This window comes from Musa acuminata, chromosome BXJ3-5, assembly GCF_036884655.1.
Source record: "Musa acuminata AAA Group cultivar baxijiao chromosome BXJ3-5, Cavendish_Baxijiao_AAA, whole genome shotgun sequence".
Lineage (NCBI taxonomy): Eukaryota > Viridiplantae > Streptophyta > Magnoliopsida > Zingiberales > Musaceae > Musa > Musa acuminata.
In genome coordinates this window covers 4,278,489-4,293,628 of record NC_088353.1, presented here as the reverse complement: position 1 = coordinate 4,293,628, position 15,140 = coordinate 4,278,489, and the positions used below count along the sequence as shown (strand labels likewise).

Below are 15,140 nucleotides of genomic sequence, written 5' to 3'. Positions count from 1 at the left end.
TGATAAAATGAGACGACCATTTAAGATATAAACATGTTCCAAAGAGACCTGTAGATCCAAATCAATTATGAATAATGGTATGAGCTGAGGTATAGGAAGGCTAAAAGAGACTAATTAGAAACTATAACAAATGAGTTGTTTATTCCTAGATTGACGATTATAGTGTTGTGAGGAGAGGTAGAAGAAAATCTAATAAATCAATCACAATTAGTGCTGGAAGGAGAGGTAGAGGAAGACCTAATAGAACTTTTTAGAATAATGAAAAACAGTATGTTTCCTTTTAGTTTGACCAATGATATTGCTCTCAGTTCACATAAATAGCAGGAAGTGACCATGTACCTGATCCTAATAGTTGGCGCAATACGGCTTCTTTTTGTTGTCTTTTGGTTGTTGGTATGCATTGCCTAATTCTTTTTTTTTGTTTCGTATGGTACTCTGTAAGCCTGTAGTTTATTTTACATACATTAGAGTCTTCCATATAATCACTTTGCTCTAGTAGAAACTGTAAATAAAAACCCTTAACTAGAGATATAATTCTTTACATATGTCAGTGGTGGCAAAAAATCCATATTAGCCAATCTCACAGATAGTTGGTGGGGCTGACAGTTTTGTTGTTGTTTTTGTTGGTTCATTTTTTTATTATTTGAGCTAAATACAACTTTAACTTTCCCTAAGTTTGTTACTAGCAGATTTGAAATAATCAGAGCCATTTTGTCATTCATTATATAACTTATTGTTTGACTGCTAGTCTCTTTCAGTTGTAGCATGTCTTATGCACCATAAAAGAAGACGGCTAATTAAAACTTGTGCTACTTCTGTGATGGAAATTTTCTTTTGAGGGATGAACTTAACAATGGGTACCAGTCCATAGATGACATGATATCTTCCTTGGAACATTTAAGTATGAATTTTAGGAAAACTAAATAGGGTCCTGTGGAGAAAATTAATTCTAGGTGTATAAAATATCGGATGTCTGCTTGTGTGTTTGGTCCTCCTATCATTTTTTTCATATTTTTTATTGCCATTGTGTGCACAATGAAAGTAGAATCTTCAATAAACTATAATAACGATAATAGTGTTTTCATTTGGTTAGTATGATCAGATCGAAGATATAGGCTAGGCCTTGATGTCGTAATATGATTGTTCCTTTGCAATTGAAGTGACCATCCTTTGGGTCATGGAATCGGTCTCTATGCCTGTATAAGTAAGATTGCACACATTCTTTTCCTGCACCCTGTTTTGGTAGGAGCCTTATGCACTTTTACAACCAGATCAAACATGGGAGGTGTCTATTATTTCTTTCCTTTTCAAAAAAAAATTCTTAGCTATTCAGTAGGCACATAAATTTTCTAAAACCACCAAAACAATGTTTTCTGAATTACAAAATTCTTCAGAGAGAACGTTTCTTATCAATTCTTTGGTGGAAGGGGTTGTATAAAAGGATAAGACTGTAATTTTGAGAGTGACATACCTTGTTTCAGTTGGTTGATATTTCTAAATTGTTATCTCTGCATGCATCATGCCAGCGTTACTGGCATATTTTCACCGTGCTGGTCTTTTTGAACTTTTTTTTATAAATATATTGATTAGTCCAATTGTCATGGATGAACTTTTGATCATTATGTTGTCTAATCTATTTCTTTTTCTTGAAGAATTTTATTCTGTGAATATCATTTTTTTCAACTGTCTTTTAGATCCTTTATGAATATAATATACCTTAAATTGTTTTTTTGTTCATCAATGAACTAGAATTTTAATGCTTGGAGGAAACAATCGTGCATACTGACTTTCATTCACAAAACTGTCCCATTTTTATTGGTATGGTATTGGAAGTGGGCTATGAATGTTATTAAGGTGCATGCTTAAATTGTAATTTCCTTTTATGTAACTTCATCAAATTGTGCTTTATCTTTCATACATCTTATCCTAAAATTCCTTGTCGAAATTAAATGTTTTTTTCTTGTTGGGTTTTCACGGTTTGCTGCCAAATAAATATACAGGCACATATACATACACTGCGTGGAAGGATATTAGAAACGATTGTGAGCTGCAGATTTTTCATCTTCCAGTATGGTGTTGTATACAAGCTGCAAGCATCTGGCACAGATACATCCTTGACAGTAAGGGACTTGAAATTTTTTAAATTTCAAACATTTTCCTACTGTGTGACATGTTTTTAAATTGAATTACCTATCTTGTCTCACCAGCCATTTTGTGTAAACGGCTTGTCTCCTGTCAAGTTTAGTTGCCTATATCATAGCAGCTTATCCTTGTGCCGCCAATGCACCAGTGTGTTATGTGGCCATCAGTGTTGATCAATAGAGGGGCATGCTGGCTGTTGTATCGTTCTGCCACAGATCATTATGTTACTTGCATCCGTGTTGTGCGTGTAATTATGCTAGTGGCACGATAACACATCGATAGCTAGTGTCATTATGTGTAGCATGAGCACTGATGAGCATAGCCAACATACTTTTACCTCTGCAATAACATATCGATAGCTATCTATTGTATACCTTATACACACCTGTTTGCATCAGTCATGATGTTACTCCATATACACATGGACCATATGATGTCTTGACCTGCAACAATGTTATGACATTGGAATGTCAACTAGCCTCTTGTTGGCCATTAATAGTCATGACCATATTACATGGAATGCACTGTAGTTTGCATGTCAAGATGTAACAATAGTGATCTATGCATCTAGCAGTAGCAACATAAATGAAACAAACTTGATTGAACCTGGTCTATTTCAGAGCTTGGTTTAAAATTTATGTATATATGTTTTTTTTTTGTCAGCCTTGGTTCATTGTAGAAATTATAAGCCTAAACAGTAATATTGAGTTGAGCTAACCTGAGTCTGAATTGGTTGCCTCGGATATGTGGACCTTGTGTTTTTCTTAGCTTGATGTAAATTAGACTCGTGCATATAAAAAAAAAATTATGCTCAAGGTTTTCTTCTTAAGCATGAGTTAATTATTCACTTCTTATTGTATTTGATGCTAGTGGAACAATTTTTCACATTTCTTCTGCTTCATATAATTAGGTTAAAAATCCATCGGAAATAAATCAGATAATATGTTGATATATGCACCTATTTTTAACTTCTTAACAGATTTTGTGCCCTTTTGTGGTTAATTAATGAAATTGTTGGGTTAACTAATACAGTAATTTATTAATTTGTTGTATGCAGGTATATGGCTGGTCATGGATTGTGCTAGCTGCACTGTTTGTCCTTTTTGAGGTTGTGCAGATATCTTGCAATGCCAAGATAGTCTTTATAAATAGTGTATTGACATTTGCAATTTTCCTTCTGCTTTATCAGGTTTTCACCTTCAGCAATAAGGCATGGGTTAACTTCCAATTGCCACTGCGCCTAATTCAAAGCATTACATTGTTGTTGGCCTTAGCTGGCCTAGCTGTTGCAATTGCAGTTACTGATCTATCTGTGCCAGACATCTTTGCGTGCATCCTTGCATTCGTGCCCACGGGATGGGGAATTCTTTCTGTGAGTCAGTAGCTTCACTAATCTTGAATATTTGTTTCCTTCTTTATGTAAAATTGGTTAAGCATGCATCCATATTAATGATTTACATCTCCCAGAACTCATGTGAGAAGACTATGCTGTTACATCACAGCAGAAAACAGGATGCTGGAACTGGAAAAAAAAATTCTGTTTTCTTAAACCAAAGGGAAAAGGAAAATAAAACATATATTGCAGCAATACCAAGGTCCTATTTGGCCTTGATTCACTTCAGAATGATTTGATGCAACGACACTGCCCCATCCAATTAGGTATGGGCGGTATTTACAGGTCTGCAGTCTGTTGGCACATGGATCATGACAAACTAGATGGTTTCTTCGACAAGTGCTTGAATTGCTCGGTACAGGACTTATATCGTCCGGTATGTGCAGTTCAAGCATGTGTGATACAGGGCTTGTAATGGGTAGTAATGTTTTATTGTTCATTCTTTTTTGTGTTTTTCGAATATTTGATGCATATCGGTATGCAGACACATGGTGTGCCAATGTTGCTTGGGCCCATACTGGTCCAGGTCAGAATTGGTATGGGTCTGGCACCCGAAATTAAAAACCTTGGCATACATACGATCAGGCAGATTTTTGCTAATTAAGATTAAGAACAGAATGCTCAAAATGTCTGTAGTTATTTTCAATTTAATTTGGTAAAGAAATATCTTTCATAATCTGATTTTTACTGGTACAAAAATAGCTTTGGACTTCGTAACATGGTTCGGCTTGTTTTCTTACTTATGTAGTCCGTACAGTTTCCACTCTTTTTTAATTGTGGATATGCCTAGGATAGTAAAGTAGCCAACAGAACATAAAAATGCCTGTGTATCCATTTGCAAAGCCCACGAGTGAAATCCAGCATGTTTTCTGGTATTAAAATTGTGCATTTTCATTCACATTTTCTTACATCTCATTACCAGTAAGTTTTTTGCTAGCTGTTATCTCATCATCTGCAAGCTGCACTCAGTATTTGAAAGTGTATTTTCTCATACATTATTACGATATGTTTTTGTTATCAGTAACTCAAGTATTTCACTTGATTATTCAGATTGCCGTTGCATGGAAACCTTTTGTGAAGAAGATGCGACTTTGGAAGTCGGTGCGCTCCCTCGCTCGTCTCTACGATGCTGGGATGGGCATGTTCATCTTCGTCCCAGTAGCCATGTTCTCTTGGTTTCCCTTTGTATCCACTTTCCAAACTCGACTTCTTTTCAATCAGGCATTTAGCAGGGGGCTGGAGATCTCTCTCATCCTTGCTGGAAATAACCCTAACAGTGAAATATGACTGCAGCAGAGGGCCCTTGTGTGTTGCTCACTTTTGAATGATTGCTCCACTCTATTAGCATATATGGGATTTTGGAACATGTAAAATTTGTGTTATGTTACAAAGAAAAAGATGTGGCCTGCGTCCTACACTTATTCTCTATTTTAAGCGAAAGTGATCTTGAATTTTACTCAATTGATTCTTTAATGGGTTTCACGGTGCCCGCCAACTCTGAAATGCAGGGTATAATATGTTCAAGTTTTATCCTACCCAAATCTACACTCGATTGTGTGGTAAATAGATTCTTCTGGTTCGTGATTGTTGAGCTTGGTTGATGATTATGGTAGCGAGAATCCTCGTATGTCATCCCTTATTTCCTTCTCTCACACCCGTCTTTTATTTCCTTCTCTCTTAAACACAAACTATTATATATTTGTTTACACCTCTGACTAACTGCTGATCTACTTGTTCTTTTCAAGAATGTTCATCGATGATTCACCAGGCCATCTCAAACTCACAATACAGCTCATGACTTTGTTTGCTTGTAATGGAGTGAAAACACAGCTCATGACTTAATTTTGGATGTAGTATCTGATAGCTATTCGTATGATAGTAGCTCTAAGAATATAACTTGTGAAAACACAGCTCATGGCTTTATTTTGGATGTAGTATCTGATAGCTATTCATATGATAGTAGCTCTAAGAATATAACTTGTGATAAGTATAACAGGTTACAACCAGACTCCACCTGGGCGTTGGAAGTTGCTACGTTTCCGCCACAACCATTCGCGGTATCGTTTGAGGACAATAAAGCCAAGTTGTTCATCACCACGGAGTTGCCCATGGCAAACGTACAGGCTCGGGGTGGTCCGGCATCGTGGTGTCTATACCGATAAGGTCCTGAATCTATCAGATTCGCGGCGGCTCCGCGGCTATCATACTAGCTTGCAACTGGAGCTGTAGATTTAGGAGCTGCTGCCTGGGATTCAAGTCCTGCCGCCGGTTGTTGCACTCCTCGACCAGTGGCGGAGTTTTGGATGTGAAGCACATCACGTGACCGCCAAAGTCGCTGTCTTCGCAGAGGTACATCCACTGAGATGATCAATCGAAATGTTCTCGGCCATTGAACTCAGACGAGGGTGAGAGGGTGGAGGTGGGATTGGTGGTGCAATTTCTTGGGGAGCGCAGCGCATGGAAGGTGGAGATCGAACTGACAGTGGGGGCAGTGGAAGCTGAAGGCGTCGCCATCTTGGTCACAAGCGTTGCATACGAATCTTGCCGTCGTAGCAGGCGAGCAAGTGGCGGAGGATAAGAGGGATGGGCGTCGAGAAGAAAGTCGAATGTCTTGGACATGTAGACCTCGCCGGAGCACGTTCTTCGGCAGGCGTAGCAGACGTATTCTGCGTCCTCTTTCTCCACCACCTACATAAGCTTCAGGGGATGGAGGTGGGAAACGTGGTGGAGAGAGTTGTTTGTTTTGTCCTCTCTTAGCTTCCTTAACTCGCATGGCCACAATATTATTTAGCATCTCAATCCTTAAATAAAAAAAATCAAAACATATAACTTCATTTATGATAATACCATCGATTTTACTAATACAAGCAACAAAAGGATCGATAAAAGTATACTTTAAATATATTAGTTATGTTTTTGATGATAGACAAACGATAATACTATCGAGACCACGGATGATTATTATGGATGAGAAGAGTGAGTGACATGTAAGGCAAAGGGGAGGTGAAAGATGATGACACAGGTATCGATGCTCTACAACTATGTTAGTGCTGTTGGCAAGGAAGGACGACGATGCTCAGCATCTATATCGATGTCGATGCAGATATAGAGCATCACTCGACATCTATATTGATACCGACAGATCCAATGCAGAGTGGCGTCGCTCATCTATGTCGATTCGATGCAAATGTCGAGTAACCCTTTCATTGTTTTACATCTACGTCGATATCGATGTCATCCTCTTATTTTACCTCACATTTCGTTGTTCTTCTTCCTCGTACATAATATCCACCCATAGCCCTCACCAATGCCACTGTCCATTATCATCGAAAATGTAACTGGGATGTTAAAATTATTTTTTTTTTTCCTTATCAATTTCATGCTTCCCGTCAATAAAATCAACAACAACGCTAGATAAATAGAGCTATATGTTTTACGTTAAGATTTATGCGAAAAATGGCATGAAAAAGGGTTTTGCGTACATCTACAGTAGATCTTCACGTGGCGTTAATATTAATATTGAATGTAACTTAGGTTTTGCCATCTGCTCCGGACGAGACATTACATCAAACAACTAGATAGCAGGCTCAGCAGCAGCAAATGAATCTTCTGACCGCATCCAAACAATCCAACACGGACTTAGCGGTCGGTCATTGCTTCAGATCCTTGTCCTTCCTCTTAATATCTCCCTTGGCATTAGTAATTCACCTCTGATTCAATGTAAGCCAGGTTGATGAAGGAGATGTAGAGATACAACTATTAGGAAGCTGATAAGAGTGATACAGACATCACATGAAGTAATTAACATCTCCATTACAAGTTTCCATATGACTGTGTCCAGAAAACAGTCCCAATGCCCATGAGGGGAACTCTAATATTTTCATTTAATTTGGAGTAATATAACTTTACAATTTAAGAGATTGTAGGTCATCACTAATTTTAACATTCATTGATGCATAAAACAGAAAATGCCTGATCTGCACCATAAGCAAGCATGTCTCCTCCGAGAAAGCATCCTAATCCATCTTCCTTTGAAGCATATTAAAGCTCCCAGAAATAGTCAAAATGAAGCCATCCACATAATCTTGACAACACAATGGCCCAACATGGATGACATGCAAATGCCAAGGAGAATTGGCTTGGTTTGTTGTTCATGCTATCACTATATACTTGATGTTCCAAACTTCCAACTACAACCTGGCTTCATATACAATTTAATTGCCTATTTTACTTGTAGATGGTGTAATGATCCTTTGGATGTTGTACTTTAAATATACTTTCCTCTGATTCTCCTCCCACCATTTCTCGGCTTCCTTCTCGCTAAAATGCTTCCGACTGTTGATAAGGCACCAAGATAGTTAATTATGTGCTCCAAACAAACTATAGCTCATCCAACATAAATTACATGAGCTATGAATGTATAGTGTATCTGTTAAGAAAACTATGGAATTAGGACTGACCTAAACCTCACACGCTTGAGGCCCTTCTGGCCATTTGGCAAAGTAATGAAGGTAATATATACACCAACTTCGACTTGCTCAACCCATTCATCCTTTGATTCTTTAGGTTTGCAGTCTTTTGCACTCGTCGCAGCTAATGGTGCATCATTGGATGAGCTTGTGCAAGTCTGATGCTTGATGCTTTCATTTACATCTTTATTCTGATGACGGCTACTAGATACCAACTTTTCACCTTCAGGCACCGGAAACTTTGTTTCGTGACATGTGCTGACAGCCTCCATGGTGGATCTACTTGTTTGTCTTCTTGATGAAATCTTCTCTGTTAAAGCATTCATCTGCTCCAAACTAGTCCCATTTTAGAACACCAAATTAAGGGAACAAGATGGGAAAGATAGAAGTCATGGTGTATCCTTCTTTTTTGTACTATCATGATTAGCTACTACCTCAAACTTCTCTTTCTATATACCATTAGACTAAATCAGAGTCTCATCCACTTTAACCATTGTGAAAAAAAATGAACTAAAGCCCTGCATTAGAGTGATGGTGTTGGAATATCATTGTGTTTTTTGCAGAATTTTAAATAGTTATGAGGTGGATCTGAAGGTCGAGACAGGACATGTATTATATCCGATGCTGCAAAAGGCTATGCCAGTCTACCTTCAAGAAACATAAACATGCCATTTGGTGTTAACCAGTCTAACCTTCTATCATAGTGTTACATTACAGAAACTTGTATATGATGAAAAAGGACCTAGTAACTGGTAAGCAACAAATTATGGAAATACTCATACCTGGCTCGTTAGAATCTTAATTACAGCATTTGCCGCCTTGCACTTTTCAGCTTCATCCTTTGCCAGCAGCCAGGTTTCCTCTATTTTGCGTTTACACTGTTGGAGCTTCTGACTTCTACTTTGGCATTTTTGAGTGAGGGACATTGCCTAATACAAATGGAATTACAAGGTAAGCACTATCATCCTTTCTTCAGGGGAAAGGTAATCACCATCCTTGAAAAGTAAAGTGATAGTGCAACTAATACATGAATAACCAATGCAAAATATACAAAGCATATCTTAAAATGCATTGGTAGGGAACTGAAGACATATGCTAAAAATGAAGTACAAATATAAATATCCATTTTCAGAAGTAACAACATCGGACATCATTTGAAAACATTCATTTCCTGAGTAATATACAAAAGATAATGTTTCCCATTGTTTTAGCACTAAATATTGGAGTTTAGAAATTATTGATCTCATTGTACATGAATGCACTATACATTGCAGGGTGTTTGAATATACTTTATTAAGCTGGTGTAATAATGTCATCACGTATGTATCTTTGTAGCATTTGTAGCAAACTTGAGTATCCAATCTCCATCTCTACTGGGAAGTTTCTGACCCTAATTACAACAATATTCTAGTAACTACCAAGAAATTGTTATGGTATTGAAATCTAATCAAGTACCAGCACCATCTAAAATTAATGATCTTCATGTTACAGTATCTTCCTATATTACCATCCTAAATGCTATAATAAATTTTTTGCTTCAAAATAGTTGCACCAGATTTTCTTGAGCTGAAATCTTAAATAATGAGTAGGTTTCCTGACTGAAAATGAGAAGAGTGTCACTCTTGCTTTTTGGAAAAACTTGCAGTTGAATAAGTTGAAGGTTATCATGCAACTTTGTCAAGAAAATTACAGAAAAATTGGATCAAATAAAATTAAATATGCAACAAATAACATCAGAGAACATTTCTGAAAATAGGTGCTCTACGGAAAATGTAAAATTTTTATTAATTTGGTGAATGTTTCTTTCTTTAAAAGTCAGAAGCTGAACCCACAGGGTTGTTTAACGAGAACAGGGACAGAGAAGACTATTCACAAAAATTCAACACTTTTCGAAAGACAAAATAACATAATTGAAAAAATTAACTGACTAAGCAATTTTCTGATAGATATATTGTCACCTTGGTAATTTATTTAAATAGATAGTCATTCCATGGAAAGTAAAAAATAATAGCTAGACATGCCAAAACTGAAACAAGAGAACAACTGATTAATGACTACATGAAAAGAAAGAATTATGCAGCTAAGAATACTTGTTTTCAGAAACATCTAACCAAACTGCAATATGACATTAATAGTGAAAGATAACTTGCCCTGAAGATTTACAGTTATAATGTAACAATTAGGAGATGTACCTCAGTTTGCAGTCGCAATAGTTCTTCTCTGAGTACCTTATCAACACTATCTAAATCTTTTCTTAAGCTGCTAGCTTTGGGTAGCATAATATCAGAATTTTCTTGTCCAGATATAGGGACCACCTTCAAGGAGTTCTCTTTAGCATGTTCAAGGAACTGCAAGGGCCGAGGCACATGTCCCCATCTTCGAATTGTTATCAATGGTGAGCTCAAATGTTGATTATGCCTTTTTTCTCGTATAGACTCTGCATCTACTTCCACTGGTTTAGTTTCCTCAAAAGCCAATAATTTATGCTGAAATGATCTTTCTCCAGCAATGAATGAATGTTCTCTCTTTATTGCTACCTCGGTTGTCAGTAGCAATGGTCTAGGGGTTGAAGTTTCTGTGTTCATTCGGGTATCCGAAATCTTTTGCAGCTGAGTGAAGCACGAATTGCAAACACGATATCGCTTGCACCTACTAGGTGCTAAAGCTGCATTCATGGCCTTCTTGCTGCTACAGTGGTGGCAGAACATAAAACCACAATTGTAGCAATTATGCTTCTTCCTTGCAAACCCAAAAACCATTCTGCATCCTGTGCATATCGATTGGTCCTTGCTTGAGATAAATTTATGCAAACATGTTATGACCGTGAAATTGGAACCACATGCTATACTTTCAACATGCCTATCTTCCAAGGACTCCACTGGAGTCGGAGAGTTTCTGTCTTTATTGTCACCTAATCCAAGTTGTCCATTTCCACCCCTTCCCCAAGCATACACTTTTCCCTTTGTTGTCAACACCGTCACATGAAAAGAACCTGCAGATATCTCCTTAACATACTCCGTTTTAAGCAACCCTTCAACCCTTGTTATCGAAACATCCTCAGCTTGAGGATTTCCTAACTGCCCATTTGCAGAACTTCCCATGGTAAAGACTATGCCGGTAACTGTAAGTGCAACAGTTAACGTAGTTCCACAGGTCACTTGAACAAAATCACAATCCACAAGTGAAGCAACGCAAGTTGGTGTAAGCTTCCTGTCCTTATCTGCATGACCGAGTCTCCCTTTATCGTTGTCGCCCCAAGTAAATAACTTACCACCAGGAGTATTGCCTTTAACACGACCGACCATGATTTCCACAACAGCAGCAGTGTGCCATGGTCCACATGCAACTGACTTGACTCGTAACCCTTTCAAGGACTCGACCTCTTTCGGTCGAGAGAGACTCTGCACATTGCCATGACCAAGAACACCAAATGTTCCATCCCCATATGTGAACAACTGCCCAGAGGAAGAAACTATAGCTGTGTGCCACTCGCCACATGCTACCCTTGATATACATATATCATCTAAAGGACCAGAGATTGTGTGGGGAAACCACTGGCTCCTGTTGCCCCTATCACCAGAAAGCCCAAGGCCATGGTTGCTGTCACCCCACACATAAAGTTCACCAGAATGTGCAATAGCAAAAGTGCACTGTGCCCCGCAAACAACTTTCTGTATACAGATACCGGTAAGAGACTCAACAAGTTTAGGACAAGGAACATCCATGTTGACCTTATGTCCCAATCTTCCACCATTTTCCAAACCCCAACAGAAGACTTCACCCTGTTTAGTAACTAAAGCAGCATGATTCTCACCACAGGATACGTTCCGCACGTCAAGTGCTCTGGTCGAATCCAATAGCCTGGGAAATGAAGAATCAATACCACCACCTAATACACCTCCTACTCCTTTGCCCCAGATGAAGACATCTTTTAAACCATCATTGATATATAACTTGGGAGATTCATGATCGGATGAGCTGAGCTTAGAGACTGGATGCATTCTCTGTCCCTTACTCAAGTTAGATTCTATCTTATCCTCATCACCGTAGGAGACCACATGGGGCAGGCGAGGTAATATCTTATCCAAATAAGATTGTATATCCGATAATGTTCTTTGTCTAGGAGAGTAGAATTCATCAGATGAGCCCAGCATTCTATCTGACAAATGCTTATCCAGCACAGATCGAGCAGGACTACCATATAAACTGTGCACCTTCAAAAGAAAAATTAGATATGGAGGTTTGTCAACTAAATTCAAAGAAGAAAAACAAAACAACTCACAAAAGAGATATCATGGGATGTCTCCAAACCTTTGCTAATTTAGCTGAACCCTGGAGTATACCTAGTCTATGATTTGTGGAAGCATACTTAGCAGGGCTATTCACACAACTGTGTGCCCATCTGCTGCTTCTCACATGAGCCAAAGATCTTGGTTGATGAGATGTTGATACCAAGGCCGTCAAACCTAGGCACCAAGATTCAGCTTGTTCTTTGTCTTTGCATATCTAAGCCAAAAAATAGTATACAGACAAGTAAAACATATGTATGTATGTATGTATGTATGTATGTATAAAAAAACAAAACAAGAGCAATTATATTACAAGAAAGATATACTGAAAGAACCAGGTGAGAGTCGGTACCAAGTCGAGTGAACGTTGACCATTTTCGTATACAAGTGAAAATGACTGAATCTTTTTATCTGCCTGATTCTGACGCAGAAAGTTTGCCTGCACAGTTGTTTGCTTGATCCAAATCAGGAGTTTAACAAGATTAACAGAACAATGAGCATCGCTGACCAAGCAGTTGATTAAGAAATACATACAGTTTGCTGTCCGGGGACTAATTTGGAGACAGAATTTAAATTCAAGTGTTTTTCCTTCTCTCCAGAATACCAAATTAAACTTTTCTCATCCTGTAACCAGAAGATTTTCATCAGATGAACAACGGAAACATTACTTGAAGTTAAACTTTTTGTCATCCAACAGAGTGCAGACAAGAAGAAATTTCTGAAAGAAAACCAAATGAACCTTAACATATTATCGCAGGCTTTAAAATCACTAGCTAGGCTTACTTAACATTGATAATATCCTGTGCTAAGTTTAAAGATGTGCAGTTTGTTTCCCTAGAATTGACATGCTATATTATTACTTTCCTCTCGAGGTATACTTGAGAATTTTCCCATTCAACAAGCAAACAGTATTCCATCATGGTGGAAATATTTTTAATCATCAACATTCTTCAGAGTCAGTTTACTTTTAAGTTCTAGCAAAGCAAACCTTGAAAAAATCACACAAGTTACAAATTCATTAATAAATCATGATTTTGATGTTTCCATCGGTTCAGAAAAGAGAAGAATGTGCATTGTCCTAAGAGTCATTGTGAAGAAAAATATAAAATTCATCTACTAAGGAACTAGTAATGAAAACTGAACATTTTGTAGTTTGAGCATCCTTCATCTTGGAATGTAAATCAACAATCTTAGTCAAATGATCTGACAGCACCAAGGGGAGATTCAAAGATGAACCAGAAGTCCTTATTTTAAGGACATAAAATCCAGCTCCTGTAAGATACCTTTCTTCAAGAGAGGTAGAAGAATAAAGAATAAAGAAAAATGAAAGAAAGAAGAAGAGCAGGGTGGAAAAATATATTTTGCAATTATTCCTTTTGATGAAAACAAAGTCTCCGATTATTAGTTCCATTTTTCAAGTAAGGAATCTCAGAAACATGCAAACAACAGAAACCAGAAGGAAAAAAAGATTATCCACATAATGTTTTCAGAACACATACTGTTGAGAGCCTGAAAGGACAGAATTTAGGCTTCCCTCTCCTCCCACACTTGAGAAGATGTGCACCCTTCTTCAAAGCTGTAATGGCCTTTGCAAGAAAAAAGGGGAGGAAAGATTATTTCACAAATTTGCACATAGAACAGAAGAAAGTGTAAAGACATATGGAATTATTTATTGAAATTTTGTTAGGTTCCAAAGAAGCATAAATGCTTACTCATGTTTCCACCAGGTAAAAGTATTTTAGTTACAATTTGAAATGTGTGACGGCCACAGGATGACATAAAATCCAGGCCATATCGGAATATTTCACAGAAAAGGCAAAATGTATTCATCAAACGAGGTCTCCATTGTACAGCAAATAAACAACAGGGCATCGCAGAGGATACACAAGTAGCACATCCACTTCATTAGCATGAGTTACGGACAATGAGTGCCTAAAACCAACAAAAGGGACTATCATCCCCAGCACCATCGGATGATGGAATGATGAGATAAACTTGCCAATGTGCTGGTCACAAGGATTAAATCAAACGCTCTCATGCCCTGTTCCCAAATTTTTCAGGTTCACAGTCTAAACCAAACTCCAAGAACACATTTTGTTCTTTTTCTCTTTCTTCTCTCCGAGGGAAAGACATGGTAATAACACATTCAACTACAACTCTGTGATCAACAGAAAGAGCGCATTCATGTCATTTCAAATGTAAAATCGACAGATCAATTCTTGTCCAGAAACGAAGAGAGAGAGAGAGAGATGGAGAACCTGTTCAACTTCTCTGACGGAGGGGGTTCTTCTTCCAAAATTTTCAGCCATTTCACTCATCTCCACACGTCGCAAGCGTTGCTCATCGAACGAATAAAGAGGAAGAAAGAATACGAGAGAGGACACCTCGCAACAGAAGCAAAAGAAAAAGCAGGAGCCGGAGAGAGAGAAAGAGAGAGAGAGCGTGTGTTTTAAGGATTGCGGTCTTCCCCAGGAAAGGAAACGGTGGTGTACTTAAAGGAAGAAGCTCTGGTGACAATAGGAAGAACAACAAGTAGAAATGACCTCCATAAACTACCAACTACAGAATCCTTTCTTTCCTGCAAAGAAAGTGATGGAGAGGATTCTGAGCCGCGATCACTTTTTACTGCTTTTGCTTTCTTTTTCCTCCCTCTGCCTCCTGTCTTTTGTTTTTCTCCAAAACACAGATCATATCAGACAAGCATCCAGGCTTGCCATTCCACCACCCTCCTCCCTCCTCCCTCCTCCCTCCTCCGTCCTCCTGGTCTACTACCACTGCTACTGCTCTTGCTCCTCTACTCTTATCCTCGATTTCAGTGCTTCAGTAATTGCAAGAGAGAGAGAGAGA

The 15,140-nt window shown here is 38.1% G+C and overlaps 2 protein-coding genes across 4 annotated transcripts in view; one reads left to right on the top strand and one right to left on the bottom strand.

Moving 5' to 3' along the window:
• LOC135638207 (callose synthase 9-like) overlaps positions 1–4,996 on the top strand; it is an 81,783-nt gene extending 76,787 nt beyond the window's left edge. Inside the window, exons 49-52 of the mRNA XM_065151225.1 lie at positions 2,001–2,120; positions 3,200–3,250; positions 3,332–3,514; positions 4,586–4,996. Coding sequence (XP_065007297.1) covers positions 2,001–2,120; positions 3,200–3,250; positions 3,332–3,514; positions 4,586–4,822 — 591 coding nt within the window. The 3' untranslated portion in view covers positions 4,823–4,996. The remainder of the gene's footprint in view (positions 1–2,000; positions 2,121–3,199; positions 3,251–3,331; positions 3,515–4,585) is intronic.
• Positions 4,997–7,395: 2,399 nt separating this feature from the next.
• On the bottom strand, positions 7,396–15,103 carry LOC103984534 (PH, RCC1 and FYVE domains-containing protein 1). 3 transcript variants are annotated; one of them, XM_009402048.3, is made up of 9 exons: positions 14,552–15,096; positions 13,793–13,879; positions 12,828–12,917; positions 12,646–12,732; positions 12,316–12,510; positions 10,197–12,218; positions 8,787–8,933; positions 7,996–8,330; positions 7,396–7,870 (listed from the first exon to the last, which is right to left on the bottom strand). In XM_009402048.3, the coding sequence occupies exons 1-9, from the start codon at positions 14,609–14,611 to the stop codon at positions 7,750–7,752; spliced, it is 3,144 nt and encodes a 1,047-aa protein (XP_009400323.2). In that variant the 5' UTR covers positions 14,612–15,096; the 3' UTR covers positions 7,396–7,749. The 3 variants fall into 3 exon arrangements, with proteins under 3 accessions (XP_009400323.2, XP_065006707.1, XP_065006706.1); XM_065150634.1 differs by lacking the exon at positions 7,396–7,870 and having other exon boundaries at positions 8,141–8,340; positions 14,552–15,103; XM_065150635.1 differs by lacking the exons at positions 12,646–12,732; positions 12,828–12,917; positions 13,793–13,879; positions 14,552–15,096 and having other exon boundaries at positions 10,197–12,210; positions 12,316–12,444.
• Positions 15,104–15,140: the final 37 nt, after the last annotated feature.

Bases quoted from the DNA above. Each gene is read 5' to 3' on its own strand.
- LOC103984534 (XM_009402048.3), bottom strand. From the start codon at position 14,611: ATGAGTGAAATGGCTGAAAATTTTGGAAGAAGAACCCCCTCCGTCAGA. The intron at 13,880-14,551 runs GTTCTCCATCTC...TTTCTTGCAAAG, and splicing joins CCGTCAGAGAAGTTGAACAG to GCCATTACAGCTTTGAAGAA. The intron at 8,331-8,786 runs GTATGAGTATTT...AGTTTGGAGCAG, and splicing joins TTAAGATTCTAACGAGCCAG to ATGAATGCTTTAACAGAGAA.